Source organism: Miniopterus natalensis, chromosome 3 (genome assembly GCF_054644295.1).
Source record: "Miniopterus natalensis isolate mMinNat1 chromosome 3, mMinNat1.hap1, whole genome shotgun sequence".
NCBI lineage: Eukaryota > Metazoa > Chordata > Mammalia > Chiroptera > Miniopteridae > Miniopterus > Miniopterus natalensis.
The window spans coordinates 85,712,919-85,737,177 of record NC_142083.1 but is presented as its reverse complement, the minus strand read 5'-3'; the positions used below and the strand labels follow the sequence as shown (position 1 = coordinate 85,737,177).

The 24,259-nt window shown below is 48.5% G+C and overlaps 1 protein-coding gene across 1 annotated transcript in view; it reads left to right on the top strand.

Moving 5' to 3' along the window:
• SNX29 (sorting nexin 29) overlaps positions 1 to 24,259 on the top strand; it is a 458,514-nt gene that overhangs the window by 70,016 nt on the left and 364,239 nt on the right. The window contains exons 9-11 of the mRNA XM_016197611.2: positions 3,685 to 3,803; positions 11,010 to 11,085; positions 12,758 to 12,840. Coding sequence (XP_016053097.2) covers positions 3,685 to 3,803; positions 11,010 to 11,085; positions 12,758 to 12,840 — 278 coding nt within the window. The remainder of the gene's footprint in view (positions 1 to 3,684; positions 3,804 to 11,009; positions 11,086 to 12,757; positions 12,841 to 24,259) is intronic.

Here is a 24,259-nt window from a genome sequence, read left to right as displayed (position 1 = left end):
CACTTCGTGGGCTTTCATTGGCCTCAAACACAGTCATTTCTCTTCCTAATGACTGGTGCCATTGAGGGGAGTCTGGAGGGGAGGCCACCTTGCAAGCCAAGGTAGCTGCCAGCATTGTGATGTGTAAAACACAAAACAGTGCAGGGTGACCTTTACAGACCATGGCTCTTTGAGGCCATTGAGCTTCCTGCAGATTCTGGACAGCCTCTCCTGCATGAAGAGGGGGTCTTGAGCGAACATTCTACAGAGCATCTTGGGGGAAGGGGAAGAGCAGAGGAATGATGAGGTGGCCTACTGAGTAATACTTTCAATTTGATTGTAAGATGATGTTCACATGAAAGGTCTAGGAGCCTGAGGGGGCCAGAACTTGAGCAGTTTAATAGTACAACCAGGTTTATGAGGGGAGTGGCCAGGCCAGGCCTGGAGAAGTACAGTGTGGTCTGCCACCACCTCTGGCAAAGCTGGTGCTCTGATGGTCTTTAAGATGCTCTGTTGGCCAAAAGTTGGGTCTTATGCCTCTGTTTGCTAGCAATTAAACGGCTTCTTTGATGACTGAGCAAAGTCTTGTCCCTCCTGCCTCAGTATTTACAAGTATTGGCTTTGCTTTTTTTCTTTTTCTTTTTTTTCTAAAGAGGATAATACCTTTATTGTAGAAAGGAGTTTTTCTGTCATTTCATATGTGTTCTATGAGACCAGTTGGGAAATGGGGTGAAAACATAATTCAGAAAGGATGACAAACATATGGGAACATGTTGTACCTCACCAGCAATTAAGCAAATGCAAAGTGAAAGCAGATACCATAGTTTGCCTGTCATATTTGCTGAGACTTAAAGTACGACATGGCCCTGGACCATTTGGCTCAGAGGTTAGAGCATCGGCCCGTGGACTGAAGGGTCTCGGGTTCGATTTTGGTCAAGGGCACGTGCCTCGGTTGCAGGCTCTCTCTGGCCCCTGGTCGGAGTGAGTGCAGGAGGCAACCAATCGATGTGTCTCACATTGGTGTTTCTCTCCTCCCGCTCCATTTCCCCCTTCCACTCTGAAAAGCAATGGAAAAAATATCCCGGGGTTAGGATAAAAATATAAATAAATAAAATGAGACCTGGAAAAAGCCAAGCCCTGGTTAGAGCCCTGACCGTGGCCTGCTCTGGGTGTCTCCTCAGGCTTGGTATCCTCCAGGCACACAGTAGGCTCTAACTGTGGAATGAGTGATGTGACAAGGCAGGCACAGGGGCATCTTCATCGATAGCTGGTAGTGTTGGCAGCCCTCTGGGAAAACACAATGCCAGCAGCCTTAAAAATGCTGATCTCAGTTGATTTAGCAATCCCACTGCCAGGGATCTGGCCTGAGGGCAGCCTCAGGAAGAAGGATGCTGTGTCCAGATACCAAAGTCCTTATTTAGAGAAGCAGAACATCGGAGCTGACCTAGATGTGCAACCGCGAAGGAGTGGTTAACAATATCCTGTTCCGTGAACCTCGACGTCTTAATGTTTAGGATCTTAAACCTTTCTAATGAAGTGTAAGAATATCCAAGCAGTATGAAGATGAACTTGTGAGTTATATTGAATGAGACAAGCCACATATACAGTCCTACGTTTAGTTTCATTATGACCTCGTGAAGAAAAATATGCATAAGAAAGAAAGAAAAAAGACACTAAGGAAATAGTGTCTAAATCAGTTGTGTTTTGGATAATGTGGCTTTGGGTGTAATTTTCCCCCCTCATCTTTTGAACATTTTCTAGGTTTTACAATGTGTTTCCCGTTTCTAATGAAAAGCAACACTTGCTTTATGTTGTTAAGCCAACACTGGCACCATATTGTGAATTGGTCTCTGCCTCAGGAACCAGTATAGCTCAGTTTTAAGGTAGTAGCCCTTGGCCACTTTCACATGGGCTCCAAATCTCAGCTGCTAAGGCCTGGCTGCCCCCTGCACCCTGCATATTTTGCTGGGAAGGGGCAAGATGTCCCCTCAGAAACAGCAGAAGGTCCCACTCCCCTGGAGGCAGTGCAGTGGCAGGGAAGGGACAGGTGGTTTAGCTGCCTTCTCCTGAGGGGTGCCCTGACCACCTATAGGTGTCCTGGGGAGTCCCCTTAGTTGCCAGTTGCTGGTCTGGAGCCCGAGGAAGGCGGTTCTGCACAGTTTCTAGGGGCACAGCCAAGTCCATCTAAGAATGGGCCTTCCTCTTTTGCGCCCTAGAGTGCCATCTGAGAGTCTCATTGTATGTGTTACCTGCAGGATTAAATGATACAGTTTGCAAAATTCTGAGGCTTTTGTTCAGTGCCAAATGGATGACCAAAAGCTAGAGAGGGCTGAAAGCAGAGTGTCTATATGATGGTCTCTAAAATGGGAGATGGCCAAGTACACCTGCTGGCCAGATCCCCGACAATCTAAGAATGGTTGTTTGTTACGTTTTGAAAGGGTTAAACAAGCAAAAAACTCAAAGAAGAATAAGTACGGCCTCAAAGCCTAAACTATTTGCTATCTGGTCCTTTACAGAAAAGTTTTGTTGATATCTGCTCCAAAGAAAGAAAGAAAAACTATGCATCATACCATGGTAGGCAGTAGCCAGGAGACCCCTTGTTCCTGGATTTGGAAGACCTGTGCTTGAGTCCCCCACAGGCCTTCGTTCGCTCTGTCCTTAAGGCTGATGACCTTGGACAAGTCACAGAATCTCCGAGTTTTCCCCCCTCCCTTCCTTTTCCCCTCCCTTTCCTCCTCCCCCCTTCCCTCCTTTTGCTTTGTCCTTCCCTCTCCCTGCCCGCTCCTCCTCTGCTAAATAGGTGTGATTCTGACCTGCCTTGGTCTTCTTTACAGCTGAGTTACAGAGTGAGTTTATAGTCTTTAAAGTCAGCACAGTACATCCTATTAGTATTTCCCGCTTGCCCAGAGGCAAATAGTTTCTCAAACAAATTTAATCATGCCAGCCTGTTATTACAAAGATCGCACAGGTTAGTTCTGAACTTAGTGGCTACGGTGACAATATAACAGATCATATGAGCCTGGTTAATGTTTGAGCCGACCCCTTTCTTGGACAGGACCCAGATAGGGTCTGGTCTCATTTTGCTCTTTTACCGGAGAGGGTTTGAGATCCAGTGAGATGCAATGATGCCAGCCCAAGGTCACGTGGCTGCCGTCATTTCAGAACCTGGAACACACCATGCTTCCTCCTTCAGCACTTTGCGTGTGCTGTCCATGTCCCCCATACCTTTTGTCACTCCTCTTCACTCAAGTGACTCTTGTGCTTCCTTCAGCTCTCACCTCAAACTTCTCTTCTTCCAGGAAGCCTTCCACGACCTTCCTGACCAGCTCCAGGAAGCTGAGCTGCTGTTTTACACCTTCTAGGGGGTTTATTTGATTCACGTCTATGTCCCCCAACACACTAAGCTCCATGAGAGCAGGATAAGCACTGTGTGCTGGCTCTTTTGCCAGCACAAAACATATGTGCTGTACACTGCCTGGCATATAGTAGATGCTCAGTAAACAGTGGCTGAACAAACAAAGGCAAGGGGTCTGGCTCCAGTCTCCATGCTCCCCACTCCCAGCTGCATCTCCTGCTACGCCCAGCCCTGTCATGGCCTGGTTAGTTTCCAAGAAGGAACTTGTGGGAGGCCCAGCAGATGCTTGTGGTGATCTGTGCCCTCAGGGGCCCTTCACCCTTTCACACAACTGTATTCTTTCATCATAGGCCACTGGACGGGAACACCTGCCTCTCCCAGATGCACAGCTGGGCTCCACTGCAGGTGCTGCATGGTGACACCGATGTCCTCTTTCCAGTCAGTGGAGTGGGCTCCTTCAGCCCTGCAGGTGGGTGCTTCCTGACTACTCTTCCTCCAGTACAAGCGTTGGCTCTGAGAACCTCAGGGGTGTCTGGGTCACCTCTGCCTATAGGTGTGGGAGCAAGGAGCCCCAGGCTTCAGAGCAGGAGGGCCTGCTGAGGTTCAGAGTGACAGAGGGTGTGACTTTACTTCTTGGTGAACCTGGGTATTTTGGGGTTCCCTTGCCTGAGTGAGTGTTGGCAAGTCACCAGGGAGCCCTCAGGTCTGCTTCTCTTCTTGCTAGCGATTTGTTGAACTTGGTCCTGTACAAGCTGACCACAAAGGGTGACCATTATTTTTGCCTCTTTGGAGAAGGGAGGTCGCAGAACCCATGGCTGTAAAGGCCCTGGCACCCTTTGTAGCAAAGTGCTCGAGATCAGGGAGTAGCTTGCTTAAAACCTGCCTGTGGAGGGATAGCTGTTGTGGCCCGTTTTGTGCCATTGAGCATGTGTGTGTGTGTGGTTTGTTAGTGTGTTCTTTAGCTAGGGCGGGTCACGGGAGTGGTGATGGTGGGACGTGCACTAGCCCAGCTCGCCCAGAGGAGCAGGTGTGCAGTGCAGCTGACTCAGTGCCCGGCATTTCTCCACAGCACCCCCAGGTCAGTGAGGCTGTGTTCCCCCCAGCACTCCCCTGACGTCTTCCCAGGGCCAGGTTTAAAAAACGGACGGGGCCTACCAACTGCTCAGGAAGCTGTTGACGTTCTGAACCAGATGATAGACTGTGGTACTTGTCACTGTGCAGGGAGCAGAAAGCCACTCAAACCAGCTCCTGTGCAGAGGTGGGTGGGGCGTGGACTGGCAGCAGTTTAGAGTGGGGGTCAGTTCAGTCCCACCTCTAGGAGGCTGCGGGAACAGGAGCAGGGTACCGCTCTGAGCGGTGTATTCCTGGTGCACATGGAGGTTAATGAGCAAGGATGGCTGAGTGACCTGTCCAACAGGCTGGCCTCCTCTTCTGGAAAGTGGGTGACGGTAATAAGGTGGCCAGCACTTACCACACCCTGAAAGGGAGTCCAGGACTGTAAGGTGATCGACTGATAGACTCACTTGTTCACTCTTGAGCACAGCCCAGGAGGAAGGGGTGGCCATTACTATATCATTCCTCTCAGATTCGTGGTGAGATTCCCTCAGTTCATGTGGGGAAGGGTGCCAAGTACATGCTGAGGCCCCATGAGGCTCCTGCTGACATTGCAGCAGTGATGTGATAGGGCATCTGTGGGCAGCCATGGGCCTGGGAGCTGGACCAGAATGGAGAGGGCTCCTGACCTGGCAGGGTCATGTCATCTTTCTCACTCTGTGCCCCCCTTTCCCATCTCCTGGTCCATCTTTGCTCCCTCTCCATTTTCACCCCCTCCCCTTTGGCCTGTACTTGGCTGAGGTGCCAACACCATTGCCTCAGCCCTGTGACCGTCCATCCCAGCCAGCACTTCTCTCTGGGTCCAGTTGAAATCTCCAAGAGGGGTGGACAGTCTGGCCAGCCTTGCTTGTGTCTGCAGGCCAGGTCACCACCATTACCTCCTTTCACTCAGATGACTGTCCTTGGTCCAAGAGTCCAGGGGTTGGGGGATGGTTGCTTTGCTACTATCTATTTAGTGGCTATGCAGATGGGGATGGAATGTCTGAGAGGGGAGCGGGGGTTTACAGAGAGCAGGTGGTCCTAATGCATGCCTGGGACCACTGGCAAGTTTCTAGGGTTTGTTCATGGCTTCTAGGTCATGACCCAGGTCCCCATTCACCTTGTCCGGCTGCCCCCAGAGGCACCTTTCAGTTGTGGTGTGTAGCATGCAGGTCTGTTAGGTGCATGCACCAGACAGTCTATTTTGTTTCCAGTGGCCTTTTCATTTCTTAACTGGGCTCCTCTAACCATCAGGTGCTGGGGGCAGATGGTTGGCTGCTCCAGAATGCTGTTTGCCATTCAATTTTGGGTTTGGTCTTACAGAACCCGGCACTCTTCCTCCCTCTGGGCTTTCTGTAGACCAGTGCCTCTAGGGGAAGTAGCTCCTGGGCAGCTTCCAGGATCCTTGAGGGTCCTCAAGAGAAGACATCCCTCTGGCAGGTTTCCCACAGCCCCACCTCTGGCTGTCATCCTCGCAGACCCAGAGGCTCCATCTTGTCACTGTTGATGGGAGCCAAGCTCCAGCTTATCTGATTGCCCTCACCAGAGAGGCTGTGCAGGAGCCAGTCTGCCAACTTTTCATTTACTACAGTAACAGAGCTGTCAGGAGTCTTGGAAGCTGTGAAAACCTGAGGGACAAATGTCAGCTGGAGCATAGCATGGGAGGCAGATTAATCCACGGCTGCATGAAGACACTGGAATCAGAGCTGGGGAATCCATTACCCGATTGAAATGCCAGATTGCATCCAGTCCCTCCTGGCCTGATGCCCCATTTCCGTGGCAGGCACGTGCCCAGGTGGTGCTGGGACCAGCCTGCCTGCAGGGAGATCCTTCCTTGGGCAGCACCGGGCACGGCCAAGATGTCTTTCCCAGACTCCTTTCTTTTTTTTCTTCTTTTTTTAAATTAAAAAAAAAAAAAATCTTTATTGATTTCAGAGAGAGGAAAGGAGAGGGAGAGAGAGAGAGAAACATCAATGATGAGAGAGTCATTGATCAAGCCCACAACCGGTCATGTGCCCTGACCGGGAATCGAACCCTGATCGCCTGGATCCCTGGTCGACGCTCAACCGCTGAGCCATGCCCAGCTGGGCCCAGACTCCTTTTCTTTCACTCCATTTATGACTAGTGTGTCCCTTCTGATTGGCACCCCCTAATTGAGTGACGTTAACATAATTCTCTCTCTCTCAGGCCTGGGAGCCATTCTGGGTCTTTGGTGGTGACTTTGCACACAGAGGCTCTTCCCTTGGGAGACTTTTCCACCATCTTTGAAAATATTAGTGCCTCTGCTGTCACTGCCTTTGGGGTGTTTAGAGAGAGAGGGAGAGAGGAGGATGACAAAGGGGGAGAGGGACATGGGGGGAAGGATGGATGTGTTGGTAGCCAAGTCTTGGGAGGGAGAAAGCGGCAGAGACCCGGACCCTGAACACAGAATCGTCATCCTTCTGAATCTTGGAAGAGGCGGTTCTGTGGATCAGGGGCTGTGCTTTGAGCTTCCTTTCTGGGGTGAGGGAGGGGCTCTGCTAAGGGAGATGCCAGGCCAGGGTCACATGAGACCCTGAGAACATGAAGGAGTGGATACAGTCAGTCCTTCGGCTTGTATATTACCTGTAGCAGAGCAGAACACCTTTACTCACGTGTCTTTGAGGCTGGAAGGGAGAGTCCCCAGAGTTCTTTTCTGCTGAGGATGACAAGTGGAGGTGAACAAAGCACCCACGACTGCTCACTGCACATGAAACCCTGCACGCTCCTGCCTCACCGCGGGGCCTGCTTTAGTGTTGGGTGGACTCAGCCAGTGCAGAGGCGGTTCCCAATGGATGCAGCTCATTCGAAACTGCAGGTCCTCACCCCTCATCTCCCATCAGTTTGTACATTTTTCAGCTTCTCGTCCTGTTACTGGGCCTTGGAGTTGCTTGTTGAGGGTGAGGAGGGTCTATTGTGGCTCTGCTCTCATCTGAAATGGTTGATTTCAGAGCTTGGCTCCCAGGGACTAATTTTTCTGTGTGGAATGTCAGGAAACGGGGGACCTCAGGGCCCGCACTGTGTGGTTTCTACCCCACTTATATAGGTCATGTGCCACTTAGAGCTCCTGTTTTCTTTGCTCATCCAATAAGCGATCCTGCTCTGTGTCAGCACTGTTCTAGGCTCTGGGGATCCAAAGATGAGTCCCTCCTGGAGTTTGTGTGCAAGGAGGGGGCAGGGAACATTGTTTCAGTCACCCAGTGTAAAGAACAGAGGAATGAATGGTCGAAGTGTGTGCCCTGAATTCACCACCCTGTTCTAACTCAGCCTCGTATCTTCTTGCCTGAGCTATTGCCAAGTAGCCTCCCAGTAGCTCTCTCTGCTTCTATCCCTGGCCCCCAGCCCCATCCATTCTTTTAGCAGCCAGAGTGATTTTTTTAGAACATAAATCAGATTGCCTCATTCCCCTGCTCCAAACCCTTCCACCACACTTAGGATACAATCCGAAATCCTCACTATGGCCACCCAGACCCCAGTTCACTCCAGCAGCCTCATTTCTTCCCATTTCCCTTTGCTCAGTGTCCCCACCCACACTGCCCTGTTTCCACTTCCTTCCATGAGCCTGCCTTCATTTCTCTCCCCAGGCTTCCCTTGCCTTACCCTACCTGAGGGCACCCTTCAGGTCACAGCCCAGGTGTCTCTGTTGTAGAGGGCTCCTCTGTCCACTCCCCAGGCAGGCCAGCCTCATTCTTTATGCTGCTGTGAATCTGCTGTGTCCATATTGCTCTGTATTTTTGTGATTATGTTTGTGATCGTGTATTTGTGTAATTACTTGATAATGCTCACCCCCGTCCCCACTAGTTTTTGAGGTCCTTGAGCACAGGGACCATGTTTGTCTTGATTCAAGTGTCACCCTGACTCCAGCCAGAGCCAGGCTCACAGCTGGATTCAGGAAGCCTTTCCTGGTGATGAGTGGATGGATGCAGTAGGTGGAGATGTGGCATGTGGTCTGGAGTGCACATCTGGCAGTGGAAAATGATACCTGGTTGGGGATGCGGTGTGAACAGAGGAATAGTGGCAGGAACGTGTAGAGGGAAAAGCAGATATTTCAGATCAGCTGAACGAGAGACTGAAGTGGGCAAGGGCTCAGCCCTGTCGCTGGGCAGACCCAGGTTTAGATCCTCGCACTTCAGCTGTGTGATCTTGGACAAATAACTTAAGTCCTTGCAGTCTGTTTCCTCATTTATAAAATTAAGACAGTAGCAGTACCTGCCTTGGACCTGGCAGATGAGTGAGAAGTCTGCGTCTCCTTCTGCTCTGTGACTCCAGGGCCTCAGCCTACCGCAGATGTCAGCAGGTCCTGGTCATGTATTATGAAGGGAAATCCACCTGGGCTGAGTTGATGTTGTATCTGGGATGCTGGTGGGCGATGTTGGCTTTTGCTCCAACTGTGGGTTTCTATGTGTATGTTGTATTCCCCGTCTTTGCTTCAGGGAGCAGAATCTGATAGCTGTGTGTGTGTCACATTAGAGAGGGTGAGATGATCTGGGGTGACCTGCTGCAGGAGACCCCTAGAGGGCATGAAGCCTTTGAACTAGGGTGAAAATGGCTTGTAAACAAGGAGTGAGAGGTAACTAGGTGGGGCTGGCAGGTCTCTGCACCACTAGCTCTGTGATGGGAGGGAGGGTGAATGCCGCGCTCTTCTGAGGTTACAGCCACTGGGAAGTGGTGACAGAAGAGTGGGTTTGAAGGTCATGATCAGTTGGTGGCCCAGTGGGACATCCCAGTGGAGATTTCTGGTGGGCAGTTAGAGATGTGGGGCCAGGATTCAAGATTCAGGTCCTAGCCAGAGGTGAGTTATCTTTGCAGAGGTGAAATCTGCAGTTAAGACCTTGCTGGATTTACCAGGGTGGTGGAGACCGTGGCTCTGTACTTCCGGGACACCTTTGCTCAGGAATTGAAGAAAAAGATGGTGGGGGCAGGAGGACCGAAGATCATTGTACGAAGGCTGAGAAAGGGGCGCTCCAAGGAAGAGTGTTTGCTCAGTCTTGTTTTGGGCGGCAGGAAGGTGGGAGGGGGATCAAGGGAAGAGCTCTTTGGGGTCCTTTGAGAGCACTTCCAGGTGACTGGGAAGGTGAGAGCCTGTGGCAGGCAGGCTCAGTTATAGGGTGTGTTGATGCTAGCCCTCGCTCACTGAGTTCTCACTGAATTTTACACGTTTTACTACTGTATTATGTGGTAGACATTATTAAAATGCCATATGGCAGGTAGTAGTGTCATCCTATTTCATAGATGAAGAAACCGAGGCACAAAGAGCGTAGGTAACTTGCTGAATTAAAGTTGGGAGCAAGGCTTGTACCCAGGCATAGCCCTCAGTCTTCTGTTTTGTTTTAACCCTCACCTGAGGATATTTTTTTACACTGATTTTCAGAGAGAGTGGAAGGGAGGGAGGTAGGAGAGAGGAGCAGAGGGAGAGAGAGAGACATCGATGAGAGAGACACATCAATCAGTTGCCTCCTGCACACGCCCTGACCAAGGCCGGGGATCAAACCCACAACTGAGGTACATTCCCTTTACCAGGAATCAAACCCACGACCTTCCAGTCCGCAGACTGACGCTCTAACCACTGAGCCAAACTGGCCAGGGCGAGACCTCAATCTTAACTAACCACAATACCAGGGAGCAAGGAAGGGGAGGTGGCGAAGTAGACACTCTCTCTTCCCCTTGGAACTACTTGAAAGAGGTAGGAGTATGCAGAATAGCTTGATGGTGACAGCAGGGTGAAAAAGGTGAAAACCATTTTCCTTTAGAGTCCCCTTAGCCGAACCCCTTAAGAGCTAGGGAGTCTTGAGCGGTACGAAACTAGCATAAACAGAAAGAACAACACGGAGAAGGCTGTGATGGACAGCTTAGGGAACCAGATCTGTTCCCTCCGTTCCAATCTGTGTCCCTTGTTCCGATCCAGGCCTGGCTGTGTTGTGGGCATTGGCAAGCCAGAAGTTTCTCCAGTGAGCAAATGTTCTGGGTGAAACTGTCTTTAATGTCACCATCTAACCCAAGAGGCAAAAAATTTGTTTTTTCCCAGAAAGAGACTTGAGCAGCAGCTGGTACACTTATAAAAATCTTTAGTGCTTCTTGCCTATTGTTTCTAAAGATTACTTGTGACCTCACTTCTTCCACATGCCTTTCCACATGCCACTGAATGCAGGGCAAGTGGCTTTTTAGAAATCGGCAGTCGCTTTGTTTTGACCTGAGCAGACACTGTCAGTGGTTAGGCTGTGCTGCCCTCTTGTGTCTGCTGTGAGCCACTACAGGCAGGAGCAGCTTTGTCTAACAGAAAGCTGATTTTGTTCTTCCCTGATTCTGAGGTTGGCTCTGAACATGCACTTCATGGGTAATTCCAGGCAGCTAAAGTAAAAATGGTTGGGGCCATCTTCAGTGACTGATGCAAAGTCTGAGATTATGGATGAAAAAATGAAACGAGTAGCAGATAAAAATCCAGTGTACTGATGAGGAAAACATTTCTAAGTCAACTGGTTTAGCAGATGAGCCAGTGTCCGCACTGGAGAAAATGAAATGAAAACAGAAACCTGGCCTTACCTCTGTGATTGTGCTCTGTTCACAGATGCGCCCCTCGGCAGCCTGGAGAATGGGGCAGGACCCGAGGACCACACTCTCCCGGAGCCCGGACCTCGGTACAGGTTAGTGTTCAGAAACCACGTTACCTTTTGGGATTGGATTTTATTTAGCATTTTATTCTTTTTTAAAGATAGGAGGGCACCTGCTAGTATTGAAGGGCAAGGCCTTCTTTGTGTTCAGGTTTAGTCTTAACATCACAAAACATGGAGTTGTCGGGTCGAAGAGCATGAGAGGCTCTGTAAGAAATAGGATTTGTCAACCTTCATTTGCATATCACCTTTACTTTGTACATTTCTGGGGCCCAATCTGGGTATCTCTTCTGTCACTGTTTGCTAATTTTAATACTTGATGATGATATAGAATAGTTAATGTTATATATAATATTTAAGCCACTTGATATCATATGTTTGTGAAGTGCCTAGTCTGGCCTACAGTAATAAGTGCCATAGCAGTTTTCCTTTTTCAAATTAAAGTATCTCGAAGACTTTGAGTTGCCCAGAGTCCTTGGCTGTGTGGTGGTGGAGTGAAGTCCCTCTTCTGTATGATTCTTGTTGTTCCTGTGTTTCCTTCTTTCTCTTAGTGGTTTTAATTTGGCATCTCAGGGAGATACCATGTCCATTTGCAAGCTCAGCTCCAGGCTGGGCGCCACCACTGCCCTGCGCCATGCTTGGTGGTGTGGTCTCACCCTGCGTGGATGGGCTCTGCTCTGAAACGGCACTGCCTGCAGGAGGCTTGTACCAATGAGTAGTGTCAGGGAGGACTGGTGCCCCCCATCCATCCAGGACTCCTCGTCCTTGTTGCTGGTTATCTTAGAAAAACTGGATGCAGCATTAATTGAAAATAATCACTTTTAACCCCTTTATTTCATTGTTGACATTTTGGTCCTTTTTCTGCTGGTGGGGAGTGTGTGTGTGTGTGTGTGTGTATGTGTGTGAACCATACTATGCTGTTTTCATGAAAGAGGCGTTATTTTCTCATGTTGCAAGTTCTTTGTAAATATAGAGTCAGTCTCGTTATCTGTGGCAGTTGTGTTCTATATAGTTACTGTGCAGATTGAGCCATTGCTCTGGCGGAAACACTGAGTTAGTTTCCTGGGAGTCTCTGGTCACAGCATTTTTGTCAGCCAGTTGTTACATAACTTAGTTTTATGCCTGCTCCTGTTTTAAGACACCTTATTTAACATATATTGTTGATTCATTGACATTGAACTCATGGCCAATAACACTGTAACACCTGCTTGAACAAAAGGTTACCTGAGACGTGCTTTCTCCACAGTGGACATCACAGCCTTCTTGTGCTTGGGGACACCAGACAGCACTTTAGCACCACGCTTGGGGCCATTTTAGATAGCAAACACCAAGAAATGTGAGAAATGTGGTGCTAAATAACCTGCCCAAAGGACACACTTACAGTATCACAGCTGAAAGAAGAAGGCAGAGCTCACCTTGTTGGTGTCTTCTGGGAGCAGGCACATCTGGGGACCTGCCCCTGTGCAGGAGTGAGCACGGAATCACTTTGAATATGGATTTTGGGGCTACAAATAAATTTTAGTGGGCGGGTAAATTTGTAAGTAAGGAATTGCAAATAATAAGGATTGACTGTAATTTCAAGGGCTGCCTTCTGTTGCTCCTAGTGGGCACAGATGAGTAAACTTAGCACCAGCTAGTGTTTGAGTGGTACAGTTGTGCATTTTAAGTCATTGACTGTAACTTCCTTCTGCCTGCCTTTTCCTAGTGTGGAAGCCAGTCCTCCAGGCCAAGGAAGTCCTCTGAGCAGCCTCTTACCTTCTGCCTCAGTGCCGGAGTCTATGACAATTAGTAAGTACTTTTCTGAGTTGCCTTTGCCAATACTGGGACAACTTCTGGGCCTTTGGGTCACAGCAGCACCTTTGTGCTCCTCCTACACGACTGTGGACCTCTTGAAGTGTGGGGTCAAGGCAGGTGTGTGTATCCCTGGTCGTGGTCTTAGAATGCAGTGTGCGTGGCTGTAGACTTGCTGAGCTATGGTTGCACGTGATGCTTGGGCTTGGGCACACTTTCCGGGACATGCTCCCGGAGTGGCGCAGGACTGGGTTAGAGGGCAACCTTCCCTTGTTCAAGGTTTTGGAGTTCACCTCCTGGAAGGCTGTCAGCTACAGAGGGGCTGTGTAATCAGGTTTCCTTTGCAGTTCTGGAGTAATCATTTCATAAGTAAGGGACAGTGTGTCTCTCAAAGATGAATGAGAATTACTAGTAATCAGGTTCGAACTGTTTCCAGCCTCACCACCCAGGAAAGGTATTAGAGATAGGGCAATTAAGATTAGGGTTGAGTAGCTTCATATAAGACAGAGTGAACCCACTGTGTCTTAACGAGATAGACAGATCTGTCTAGAGGTAGGCAGCTGGGCTGGCGTGGACTCCAGGTTGTCAGAGTCCAGGGCTTCTGTCTTACTTCAGAGTCCAAATGACTGTTCCAGCTCCGGCCGTCCTGTCCTTATGCCAGCTAGCAGGAAGGACGTGGGGGCAGAGGAGAAACTGCCTCTGTTTCCATAGATAGGATTCAAGGGTTTGAACTTACATAGGGAAAACATTTACAACTTTTTTGCTGGTCTCTGATTGAAATTTAGCATTTTCTTAATTGTGAAAGTAGCAGCAAACCATAGAAAATGGTCAGAAAATGGTTAGTAAATGGGTGACTATGTCACTGAAAGTATTGAGGCACGTGCAACAACTGTGACATGAAAAAGTCTCAGAATGTCATTTCTGATTGAAAATGTGGTATTTAAAAAAAAAAAAAAAATCTTTATTGATTTCAGAAGAGGAAAGGAGAGGGAGAGAGAAGTAGAAACATCAGTGATGAGAGAGTCATTGATTGGCTGCCTCCTGCACTCCCCAGCTGGGGATTGAGACCACAACCCGGGCATGTGCCCTGACCGGGAATCGAACCGCAATCTCCTGGATCCTAGGCCAACGCTCAACCGCTGAGCTGTGCCCAGCCAGGCTAAATGTGGTAGTTTTTAATGTGATAATAGAGAATCCTACATATTATTATGCCAGTTTTGTTTTTTGTATTTTGATAATTCTATTTCAATATAGTCTGTTTGCTTTGTAATCTTGTGTGTCTTATTTTATGTAATTTAAAACATTTTTCCTGAGAAGAGGCCCATGTGTGTCACCAGGTTGCTGAGTGGGTCTACGGCACAAAAAAGGTGACACCCTCCATCCCCAGCTGTCAGGACCCTTCCTAGAAGGTGCACACTGATCCCACTCGGATGGCTGTGTACATCAGTCCTGCAGCCTGGGAGGCAGTGTGCCCCCTCCCCTCCCAATTAGGGTTTTCATTGCTCAGGAAGAAAGAGTGGCCTTTGGGAGTCAGCCAGTGTTGTCTGGTTCAAGGGTGAAGAAGGAAATGAGTAGGTACTGTGAGGCTGGTGCAGTGGGAATGAGCTGCCCTCACTCTGCACAATGAAAGCGTGCAGTTTTTAGGACGCGCCTCCGCCTTGACTTCAGCAGAGCAGATATTTATAGATCACCCAGGATGTGGGACACACGGGCTAGGAGAGCACTAAGGCTGCTGGTTTTCAAGTTTCAGCTATTTGTTTATTACCATGGTACTATTACTTGCCCTGTAATTCCTTTTTTTAACATACACTTAAAAAACTTTAAAGTCTTTATTTAAAGAGGAAAGTTTATATGATTACTGTGATTGGAGAGCCACAACGAGTTGACTTAAATAGCAGGTAACTGTAAAAATGAAGACAGTGAAAAGGAAACCATGTTATGAAGTCAAGCTTGATGTTGTTGCCTGTCCCAGCTGTGACTGAGACCATTGTTGAAAAGACACACCAGTAAGTGAGAGCATTAGAGAGGTGTAGGGCTGCCCGCTGCTAACCTCAGGTACTTTTCCTGGAGGTAACCAGAAGGATTGGAGAAGGGAGAGAAGCTGTCTTCTCTGATCACTGTTACGTGACACCTTGTCCTTCCAGCACCAGGATGCCCTCTCTTTATGCGGGGTGCACCTCCATGTAGGGATGAGGCTTGACTCTGGCTCTAGGTGCATCTACTCTGAAGAACCCTGGTTTTTGTCTTATTTCCATGTGTTTTGAAAAGGACAGTGACCCTAAGATTGGGGACATGAATAGCAGGGCTTGTGGGCACCTTATTCTAGGCACATTTGCAGGGGTCCCGGTGTCTTCACGTACCCTAGCGGGTACCCAGTATTATGCTGCCAAGTAGGCATCCTGCTCCCTGGGCTGAGGCCTCGCCTCTCAGGTAAATGGTTCGCTTTGTCAGCTGCTCTTTGGGGTGTACAGAGGCCACGGTCTGTGCGTGTTCCTCAGCCATTTTCCATCTTTGAGAAGGTTGCTGGACCTGCTTGTGTGTTTTCTCTAAGGAGGCTGCTCTGAATACACTCGAGTTATGCTGATGGCAGGGTGTGAACTGTTTTTTCTTATTTTTACTCACACAGTTTTCTAAAAATGTAAACCCAGTTTTATTATTTCTTATCTTTGGCAAGTAGAGACATATCCAGAGTTCACAGTTGAATCTCTGAGGAAATATGTCGCTATGTCCACATTTTGACCCCCGATATCTGTAGTAATGTGGTTTGTGGGGAATGGCTGTGTGGATATGAGGGGTTCTATTTTTTATGTGGCTGTAAATTTGAGGGAGCCTAAAGGGACAGCACTGTCGTCTGTCCTGTGTGTGTTCTGGATGAGAAGTCAGGATTCTGAGAAACTGTGAATGGAGGGGGTTTTGACTTGTGTACCCCTTTCCTGCCCCCACCTCCTGTGTCATTACAGAATAAGAAGAGCGAGTGTGTCCAGGTAAGCAGGGTGTATTTCTTTGCTCCGGCTGCCATAATAAAATACCACAGGCTGAGTGCTTAAACAACAGTAATGTATGTCTCACAGTTCTGGGCGCTGGCAGTCCAAGATCAAGGTGCCGGCAGGTTGGTTTCTGGGGAGAGCTCTCTCCTTGGCCTCTTCTCTGTGCACACGTATCCCTGGTATCTCTTCCTCTTCTTATAAGTCCTACCCTATGACCTCATTTAACCTAATGACCTCTAAAGCCCTACCTCCAAATACAGTCACACTGAGGGGTTAGGGCCTCAACATAGGAATTTTGAGGGATATGAGTCAGTCCATGAAACAGGGTGTCCCGGGAGTGGTGTCCCAGAGTGACCCAAATTCAGGTTAAGAATCACATCCTAGCATGTGACATATAGGATTCCACTCCAGAGATGCTGGACTCTCGCAGACCCTGGCAAAGGAACCCCAACTCCATGCTCCCTGAAGCAGTGAATGCTTCCCTCATATCCCACCAGTGTCTTCTCTGCTTCATTTAGTAATCTGTGCCGGTGGCAGCCTGGGCACTGTCATGCAGCTGGAGCTGGGGTGTCTAATCCTCAGTGTTTGGGGTGATCGAGGAGTCCTCTGCCATTCAGATTTCCCCGGGATGTCTCTCAGGTGGCAGAGGGGTTTTCCTGGCTTTTGAGGCTTATAGTCTTATTACTATTTAGTACCCAAGAGAAGATGGTGTGACCGAGCCCACATTACTGCTGTCTCTTTCTACAAGGCCCTTTGGTACTTAAGGAAACATGAAAGCCCATTATGAAAATGTAATCATTTAGTGAAGTAGCAAAGACAGTTTTGAGCAAACCAGAACACCCATAATCCTGCCTCAGAGGGACCTTCCATTTCTGCAGTTCTGGTTTTGGGTGTGCAGAGTTCGACCTGGTTGGAATTGCAGCGTGCCTGGTGCTTGAGAGGCAGGATGTTCCCACCGCCGGGAGAGCACACCCTGGAGTCAACTGGAGGGGTCAAGTTCCAGCCGGGTGGTCGTAAACCTTCCCGTGCCATGCATCCTCGTCCAGACATAGGATGGGATGACTACCCATCTCTGATGGTCATTGTGAAGATCAACTGTGATGTTTTTAGAAGAGAATTAGGAGTAGAGCCAAGAGTCCATAGATATTAGCTATTATTAATGTGCTTATTTTGTATCCTGCTTTCTTTTTTTTAAAAAAATATATCTTTATTGATTTCAGAGAGAGGAAAGGAGAGGGAGAGAGAGATAGAAACATCAATGATGAGAGTCATTGATCGGCATGTCCCCTGACCGGGAATCGAACCCTGATCGCCTGGATCGTAGGTCGATGCTCAACCGCTGAGCAATGCCCGGCCGGGCTGTATCCTGCTTTCTTAACATTATTTCATAGCATCCTCCTCTTCTTTTCCTGCACATCCTGTTGAATGACTGTATAATATTCTAGCACTTGACGTATTACAACTTACTAGGTTTTTTTGGGGGAGGGGTCGCCAGTTTTTTAAATTTATTTTTGCAATGAGTTTCTTTTTCCGTTGTAAAGAAAAAGTGAGAAGCCCTCGGCTTGTGGTGAGTGCCTTCTAAGACCATTGCCCATTACTATTTTCTTCTGCTTACCTTTCCTTTGGGGTAAGTCCCTGGTTGTGGGCTAGTGGACCACAGCGAGGCCTGCCTTTATGGGCTTCCTGTGAGCAGCCATTTCTGTTCTGTTAGTGTGTTGCCACTAGTGTGACAGCTGCCAGTTTCTTTACACTTTGCCAATATTAGGTGCTAACATTTCATGCATTTTTGCCACTTTAAAAACTGGAAAATGGCATTCTGTGTCTGCGTGACTGCACCCCTTCAGGGGCTGTTTCCCTGGTGTGAACTGTTGGCTTATATCCTCTAGTGTTGGAGCCTTTTGTTCTCCCACTGGGAAAGCTCCCAAGGCAGAGGCTGAATGCAGTGCTCAAGGTCACGGTGCCCAAGGTCGTGCAGCCACGCTTCCACAGCTGTGCTCCCCAAATCCAGCTCTGTCCTCTCTCCCTCCTCTTCCTGGCATCAGTGTGGTTAGGAAGCAGCGGTTTCTGCCTTTTGTGGGCTAACCTGGTAGCCTGACTACTGCTAGTAGCTCTGCCACTGCTTTTGAAATGTGCTTGTGGTGGAGGAGCTGGTGGGCAGCTTGCTCTAATGCCCGGTACCAGTACCACAGGGGCCGTGGTCTCTGGAGTTGTGAACATTGCCCCATCCTGTTCTGACCTTGCTTGTCTCTTGAGGCCTCGTGACTGGGAAGGGCGGGCACATCCACATAGGCTGTGATGTGATGTCCTGGGCTGCGGGGCATCAGCTTGGTCTCTGCAGCAGACCTAATAGTGTCACTGTTCCCAGCAGAAAGTCTTGCAGGCTGAGAAAGCACCTGTAGGAGGTTGGTGGGGTCCAAGCAGGCAGGTATTTGGTGAGTGTTTGCACATCGCTAGAGAGAGGTGCCATGTTGGGGGGGTCCCCTCTGAAGTCCGAAGGGTACTTTGAGGGCATGAGTGCTGCCCTATTTATTGATTAATTAATTTATAGGCACACTTAACATACCATGTACCCTCTTAGCAAATTTTTGGGGAGTGCTTTTCTTGAAGAAAAAAAGCGTATTTTTTTTTTTTTTTCTTTTTCTTTTTTCCCATTCTTTCTCTATTTCCTGGATCTTTTCTTCCATTCAAAAACTGTTTATGCCCAGTGCTTGCTGTGTGATAGACACTGTGCTGATCCTGGCCTGTGTATTGGTGAACAGTAGTCAGAGTCCTGCCCTGAGAAGCTGCCAGGCCAGTGGGGAAGACAGACAAGCAGTGCTGTTAACAGTCACGTGAATTGTCCTTGAAAATCTGTACAATTGCTAGAAAGGCAAAGCATGAGGGGGGGGGGGAATGGGGGGGTTGGGGTTTTTTTGTTTTAAGGTGGGTTACCAGGAAGAGTTTCTTTTGGGTGACAGTGGAGTTGAGGCCTTCAGAATGAGGGGATTGGGCCAGTTTTGGTGGAAGTGTGGCTGGGCAGAGGTGAGAGGGGAGAGCCGACTCGGTAGATGCTGTTGAGGGTGGTGAGTTTGGACTTTATTCCAGTGCAGTGGGAAGCAGGCAGGATCTTAGGCAGGAGTGACATGATTTTTCATATTTCCTCTTTCCAAGGCTGTTTAATAGAGGGCTCTTCAGCTCTTCTCCGTTTCTCTGGCCCTTCTTTGCATGAGTGGTTCTGGACGGCCTCCCTTGTGCCTCACAGAGTGGGGACCCCTGACAGTCCCAGTTGGTGCCCTAGGTACCATGTGCTTACACTCATAATTCAAAGAGACATGCTAAGTGCTACAAGAGAGCAAAGGAAGAGAGGTTACCTGGGGGTGATCTGGAGCCTGGAGTCACCCTCCTAGGATCAAGCCCCAGTTCCAGTACTTCCTAGCTGAGGTCAGAAACTTGGCGGTGACAATGTAAGGGCTGTCTGGCCACTGAGGACTAGAACCTAAAGGTGGCATTTGCCTTTTACAAAGAAGGCTGACTCACCTTTACAAACGTGGGAACACAGTGACTTTTCACAGCAGGCCACAAGAGTCTGGCACTCACACAAATACGATTCCACCTCTTTCCGCCATCATGCTTCCTACTTTGGCCAACATCTGGCCTAGAGTAGAAAAAGTTGTGGGCCATGTAAATCTTTTCTGTGCTTTTTTCATTCTTTATTTTGTAGTGTCCTGGGGTAGGTGGTCATGGGTAAGTTTGGTTGAGAAAGCAGCCTTTTGGGATGGAAAGAACACGGGTCAGGCATGCAATTCAGGAGCTATGTCACCTTGGTAGATTCCTTACTTTCTCTGAGCTCAGTTTCCCCCTCCGTGAAGTGGAGGTACTATTACCTGCTTGCAGGAGTCTTATGTGGTACATGAAGTGTCTAGCACAGAGCCTAGAATATGTTGTCTGGGTGCTTCATTGGAGGCCCATAGACCCAGAGACTTCAGAAGCCTCCCTCAAGTATGTAGAAATTGTGCTTGTGTATTTGTGCTCCTATGTGGATTTTCCTGAGAAAAAGGAAGGTCCTTTGCTCTCATCACTCCCCTTTAAAGGATTCCAGACCTTAGCAGAAGCTAAGAAATGCTCCAGGCACTCAGTTGTTGATAATTGCAGCAACCCTAGGAACTGTGATACTTTTTTGCTGTTGCTGTTCTGCTCCCTGATGTTACTACCAGCTCAACTGGCTGTGTCCTTAACCCATCTCTCCACAGATGAGCAGTGGGAGCTGGGATGAGTTATTTAACCTATCTGTGCTTCAGTGCTCTTGTCTGTAAAATGGGGCTAATAATAGTACCCATCTGATAGGGTTCTGAGGAGTAAACAAATTAAGACATGAAAAATACTCGATACTTTATGTAAATTATACATTGATAAGAAAAATGGAAAAAACATACTCAGCAGCATACCTAGCATGTTAAATGCTCAATAATTAGTAGGTGCTATTATTATGAATGTCTTCGAAGGAGACATTGTGTAAACAACATTTGGGTCTTCTGTTGAACTGCAGGTGGATAGACCTCATTTCCTGTTTTACTGACACCATCCCTCCTGCAGAGGCCCTGCCAGTTCCCTTTATGTGCATCTACTCCTTACTCTTCCCTCCAGTTAAGGAGATCGATCTCACCACCCTTTCTGGTGGCCTCAGGAATGGAAGTATGATCAGATAGGACACTGGTTCTCAACGGGGGTGTGAGGGGTGATTTCAAGCCCCAAAGGACATTTGATCTTGTCTGGAGACATTTTTTGTTGTCACATCTGGGGCAGGGGTACTACTGCCATCTAGTGGCTGATCCCAGGGATGTTGCTAAACTTCCTACAGTGCGCAGGACTTCTGGCTCCACAGCAGAGAACCAGCTCCAAATGTCAGTAATGCTGAAGGTGAGAAACCCTGAATGGGAGAAGGAGGCAGTGGGGCTATTTTCTAGGAACCATATTTTGTTTCAGACATTAAAAAACCCACTGGTCACCTGCATGGCCCAGGGAATAAAACTTAGGAGGAAAACAAACCTGAATGAAATGATAGATCCCAGAAAGCATTTGTCCTCGTGTGTGTATTTGGGAGCTGTTTAGTTCTATCACCCCTGCAATGAAGATGATTTAGGGGACTGTAGGTGCTTAAGTATAAACACGTGCAGAATGTATCAGAATAAGTGATCTCCACCTGATAGCTGCAGAAACACATTCATATTCAGCATGTGAGCTCACTGGTGCTATTTTTCTGGAACTTATTGAAAATTCCTTCAGTTGATATTTATTGGTATTCATGTAAGCTTCACATTCCTTCCCTTCCTCTTTAAAAAATGAGTTTCTACTCTTGAATTAATTTCTTTGTTTGACTGGAAGATTATTTGGGAGCTGGAAGTTGTAGGCAAGTCTCTCAGCCCGTATTTCTGCTGTTTGCAGGAAGAGCAGCATTGGGACCACCAGGGGGTGCTCTGGCCCTTTCTCTGCTTTGCTTCCGTAGCTGAGAGCGTTTGCTATCTCAATTTTTGATGTCCAGCGCTGCTGCCCTATTTTATCAGTGAGGTGGGATGGTGGTAGTGGTAGGAGCAATGGTCTTTTCCAGGTGAAAAACATCAAGCCTGTACAGAATGTTCTATTTTGCATTAGCAATATAGTCCCACATTGCCAGTGGCTTTGAAGGGGAGGTATAGGTGTCTGTTTTTGAAAAGGAATATGCAGCTAATTAGAAAATATTTGTCCTTTGTCATAGCTTTTCATGAGCTATAATTAACTGTCCATGGATGTTTACTCAGCATTCGAAATCTAATCATTGCCACCCTTTCCCCTTTTTTGGGGGGTAGAGAGTGACGGTAGTGGAGAGAGGTAAGCCCCGATGATCAACCCGGTTGCTTTCTTTTGATTTTGCCTCATTTTTTATCTTGAGCCAGGGCAGAGAGGGCCAGAAAAAAAAAATCCTTGGCTGTCAATAGGTCTTGTTGAGCAGGTCCTTTTTATTTCCGGCTATTACTGGAAGGGATTCTCGGTACTAGTGAGGAGGTCTGGCTCGTCGCCTGGCAACACAATTCCAAACATTGGGCAGCTTGATGAGCGAGCTGTAGTAATGATGGAGGGAGGTGGAGAGGGAGATGGCACAGCCTAGCAGCCTGGCTGAGGGTTTGATGATACAGTTTTCAAAGGAGATGGCGGAACAGCAGCCATTACACTGGTGGAACCTGAGCCCCCTGCCCCTTAGCAGAAAGGAGTGAATCGAGTTGGCGCTGCCAACACAAATCCTCAGGTTGGGCAAGCTTCTTTAAAGGGGAACCTTCCCACTGGATTTTATCTGCGGACCTTCAGTGACTGATTTGGTAACTGGAATGTTCCAGATGGAATTTAGATGTGCCTCACTTTTTATTGCTTTGTTTATTCAGTCCCAAAACATCTGCTGAGCATCTGCCACATGCCTGGTACTGTTTTAGGTGCTGGGGAGTTAAAGGTGAAGGAGATCCAGCCCTACCATCCAGAAGCTCTGTGCCTCAGTTTCCCCATCATTAAAATACAGTTGTAAGAGCCAGCATCATAGGTCGTTAGGACTAAATGAGGTAATACATATGTGCAGGGTGGGACAAAAGTGGGTTTACAGTTGTGAGTACATGAAACACAGAGCTCATTCTTGTATTTTTATTTATTAATTATCGTATTATTTTCCTTACGAAAAATGTATACCTACTTTAGCCCCAGCCTGTATAAAGTGCCAGTGCACTCAGCACTCAGTAGATGTGACCTCTTATTATGCACACAAGGAGTTTGAAATCTAGTGGAAGTAGCATTGGTGATCAAATATAGAAACAAAGGATGGTTGAGTGGGGAAAGAGGAAGGCAACTGGGTCATGTCAGAATGAAGTATTCTCTGTTACCAGTGGACAGAGGGACCTCTACAGTGCTCTTCCCCACCCTCACCTGCATGACTTCCCTGACGCGGGAAATCCTACTTAGAGCGGTTCAGATCACATAGTCCAGCTTCACTCCTTACCTGCAACCACAAGGTCCTCTAACCTGATGCTGGGGCTGACTGTAATTCACATAGATGTTTGCTTCCTCACTGCCCCTGCCTGGAAGGGGGAGGGGAAACTGGTTAGAGTCAGGGTTGAATGTAATAGGATGGAGGCTGTGCAGACAGGGTATGGGAGGAGGGAGGGGCTCAGGGATGGGTACAGTGAATTTTAGGAAACCTTCACAGAGAGGGGTGTGCTTGACAGGGAGGGGAGGACACCACCAGGAGAGGGGCAGCTGTGTGCAAAGGCCCCATGAAAGAGGAATACTTGGAGCTCCACCACAAGATACCCAACTGGTTGGGGGGGGTCTCTTCTCACCATCAGGGAGCATCTGGGGGAGTGATGGTGATACTGCCGCCAGGTCCTCTGTCCTCTTGCCACATTCACTTGCTCTTCATATCAGTTCCATAGGGAGGGGCTGCTGTTACCTGTGGGCAGAATGAACTCCACAGCTGGTGGCCCGCAGGCAGAGCTGGGACAGCGGGGCTCAGCCCAGGACAGCTGTGTTGAGCCTGGAGACCCTGGCCCAGCCTGTTCCCAGGGCATTTCCATGAGTAATTCTTTCTGGGCGACTTCCTGCTTCATGCTGGTATCACTGCCCAAAGCTTTCCCTTGACTGGTTGTGGGGTTGCATGAGCTCCCCAGTCTCAGCATCATATCTGTGCTTTTGGGTGTTCTGTTTTTTTTTTAACTGAGCATAATTTTTCTCTCTTTTTAGAATTTCCTCCTTTCAGTCGAGGCTTGTTACATTTCTACTGACCCCCCCTTAACAACTCAGACTCCTAATTTGCTTACAAATGCTCAGGTAGAGGTGCTTATTAACCCCCAAGCTAGGATTGACTTTTGATCACTTTTGGTCTTGAACTTGCTAATAGTCTCTTTCGTTCCTCCCCCCCCCCCCCCCCCCTTTGCCACAGCTTATGTAAGAGTTTCATGCAATTCAGAGCTGATCCAAAACAGGCTCCTTGCTCAGGGGGTGAGGTACCACTCACACTTGTTTGAAATGTACCAGCAGAAGAGCTGGGCAGCTCTGTTTGTAGAGTTACTGGTTTGAATTCAGGGGTGGGGGAGCCTGGCTGTGTGGAGCATCCGATGGCACTGGGTTGGTCATCCTATGCTGTGTTATTAAAGGGGAGGAGCCGTAAGGCTGGGAGAACACCCTGTTCCTGCAGCAACAGTCGGGCTTATGCCATGCCCTGCTTCTACTTTGTTTGTTAACCCTCTCTCTGGACATCCTGTTTCCTCATCTCCGAAGGAGGTGAATAACACCGCCTGGGTGGTGCCTAACACACCTGGCGCAGAGGGCCTGGTTGGTAAATGGAGGGTGCTTCTGTGTTGGTTCTAGCCTGGGTCTTCTGCTTTCTCTTCCTCCTCTCACTTCCATCCCCCTCCTTCAACTCTTCCTCCTCCCCT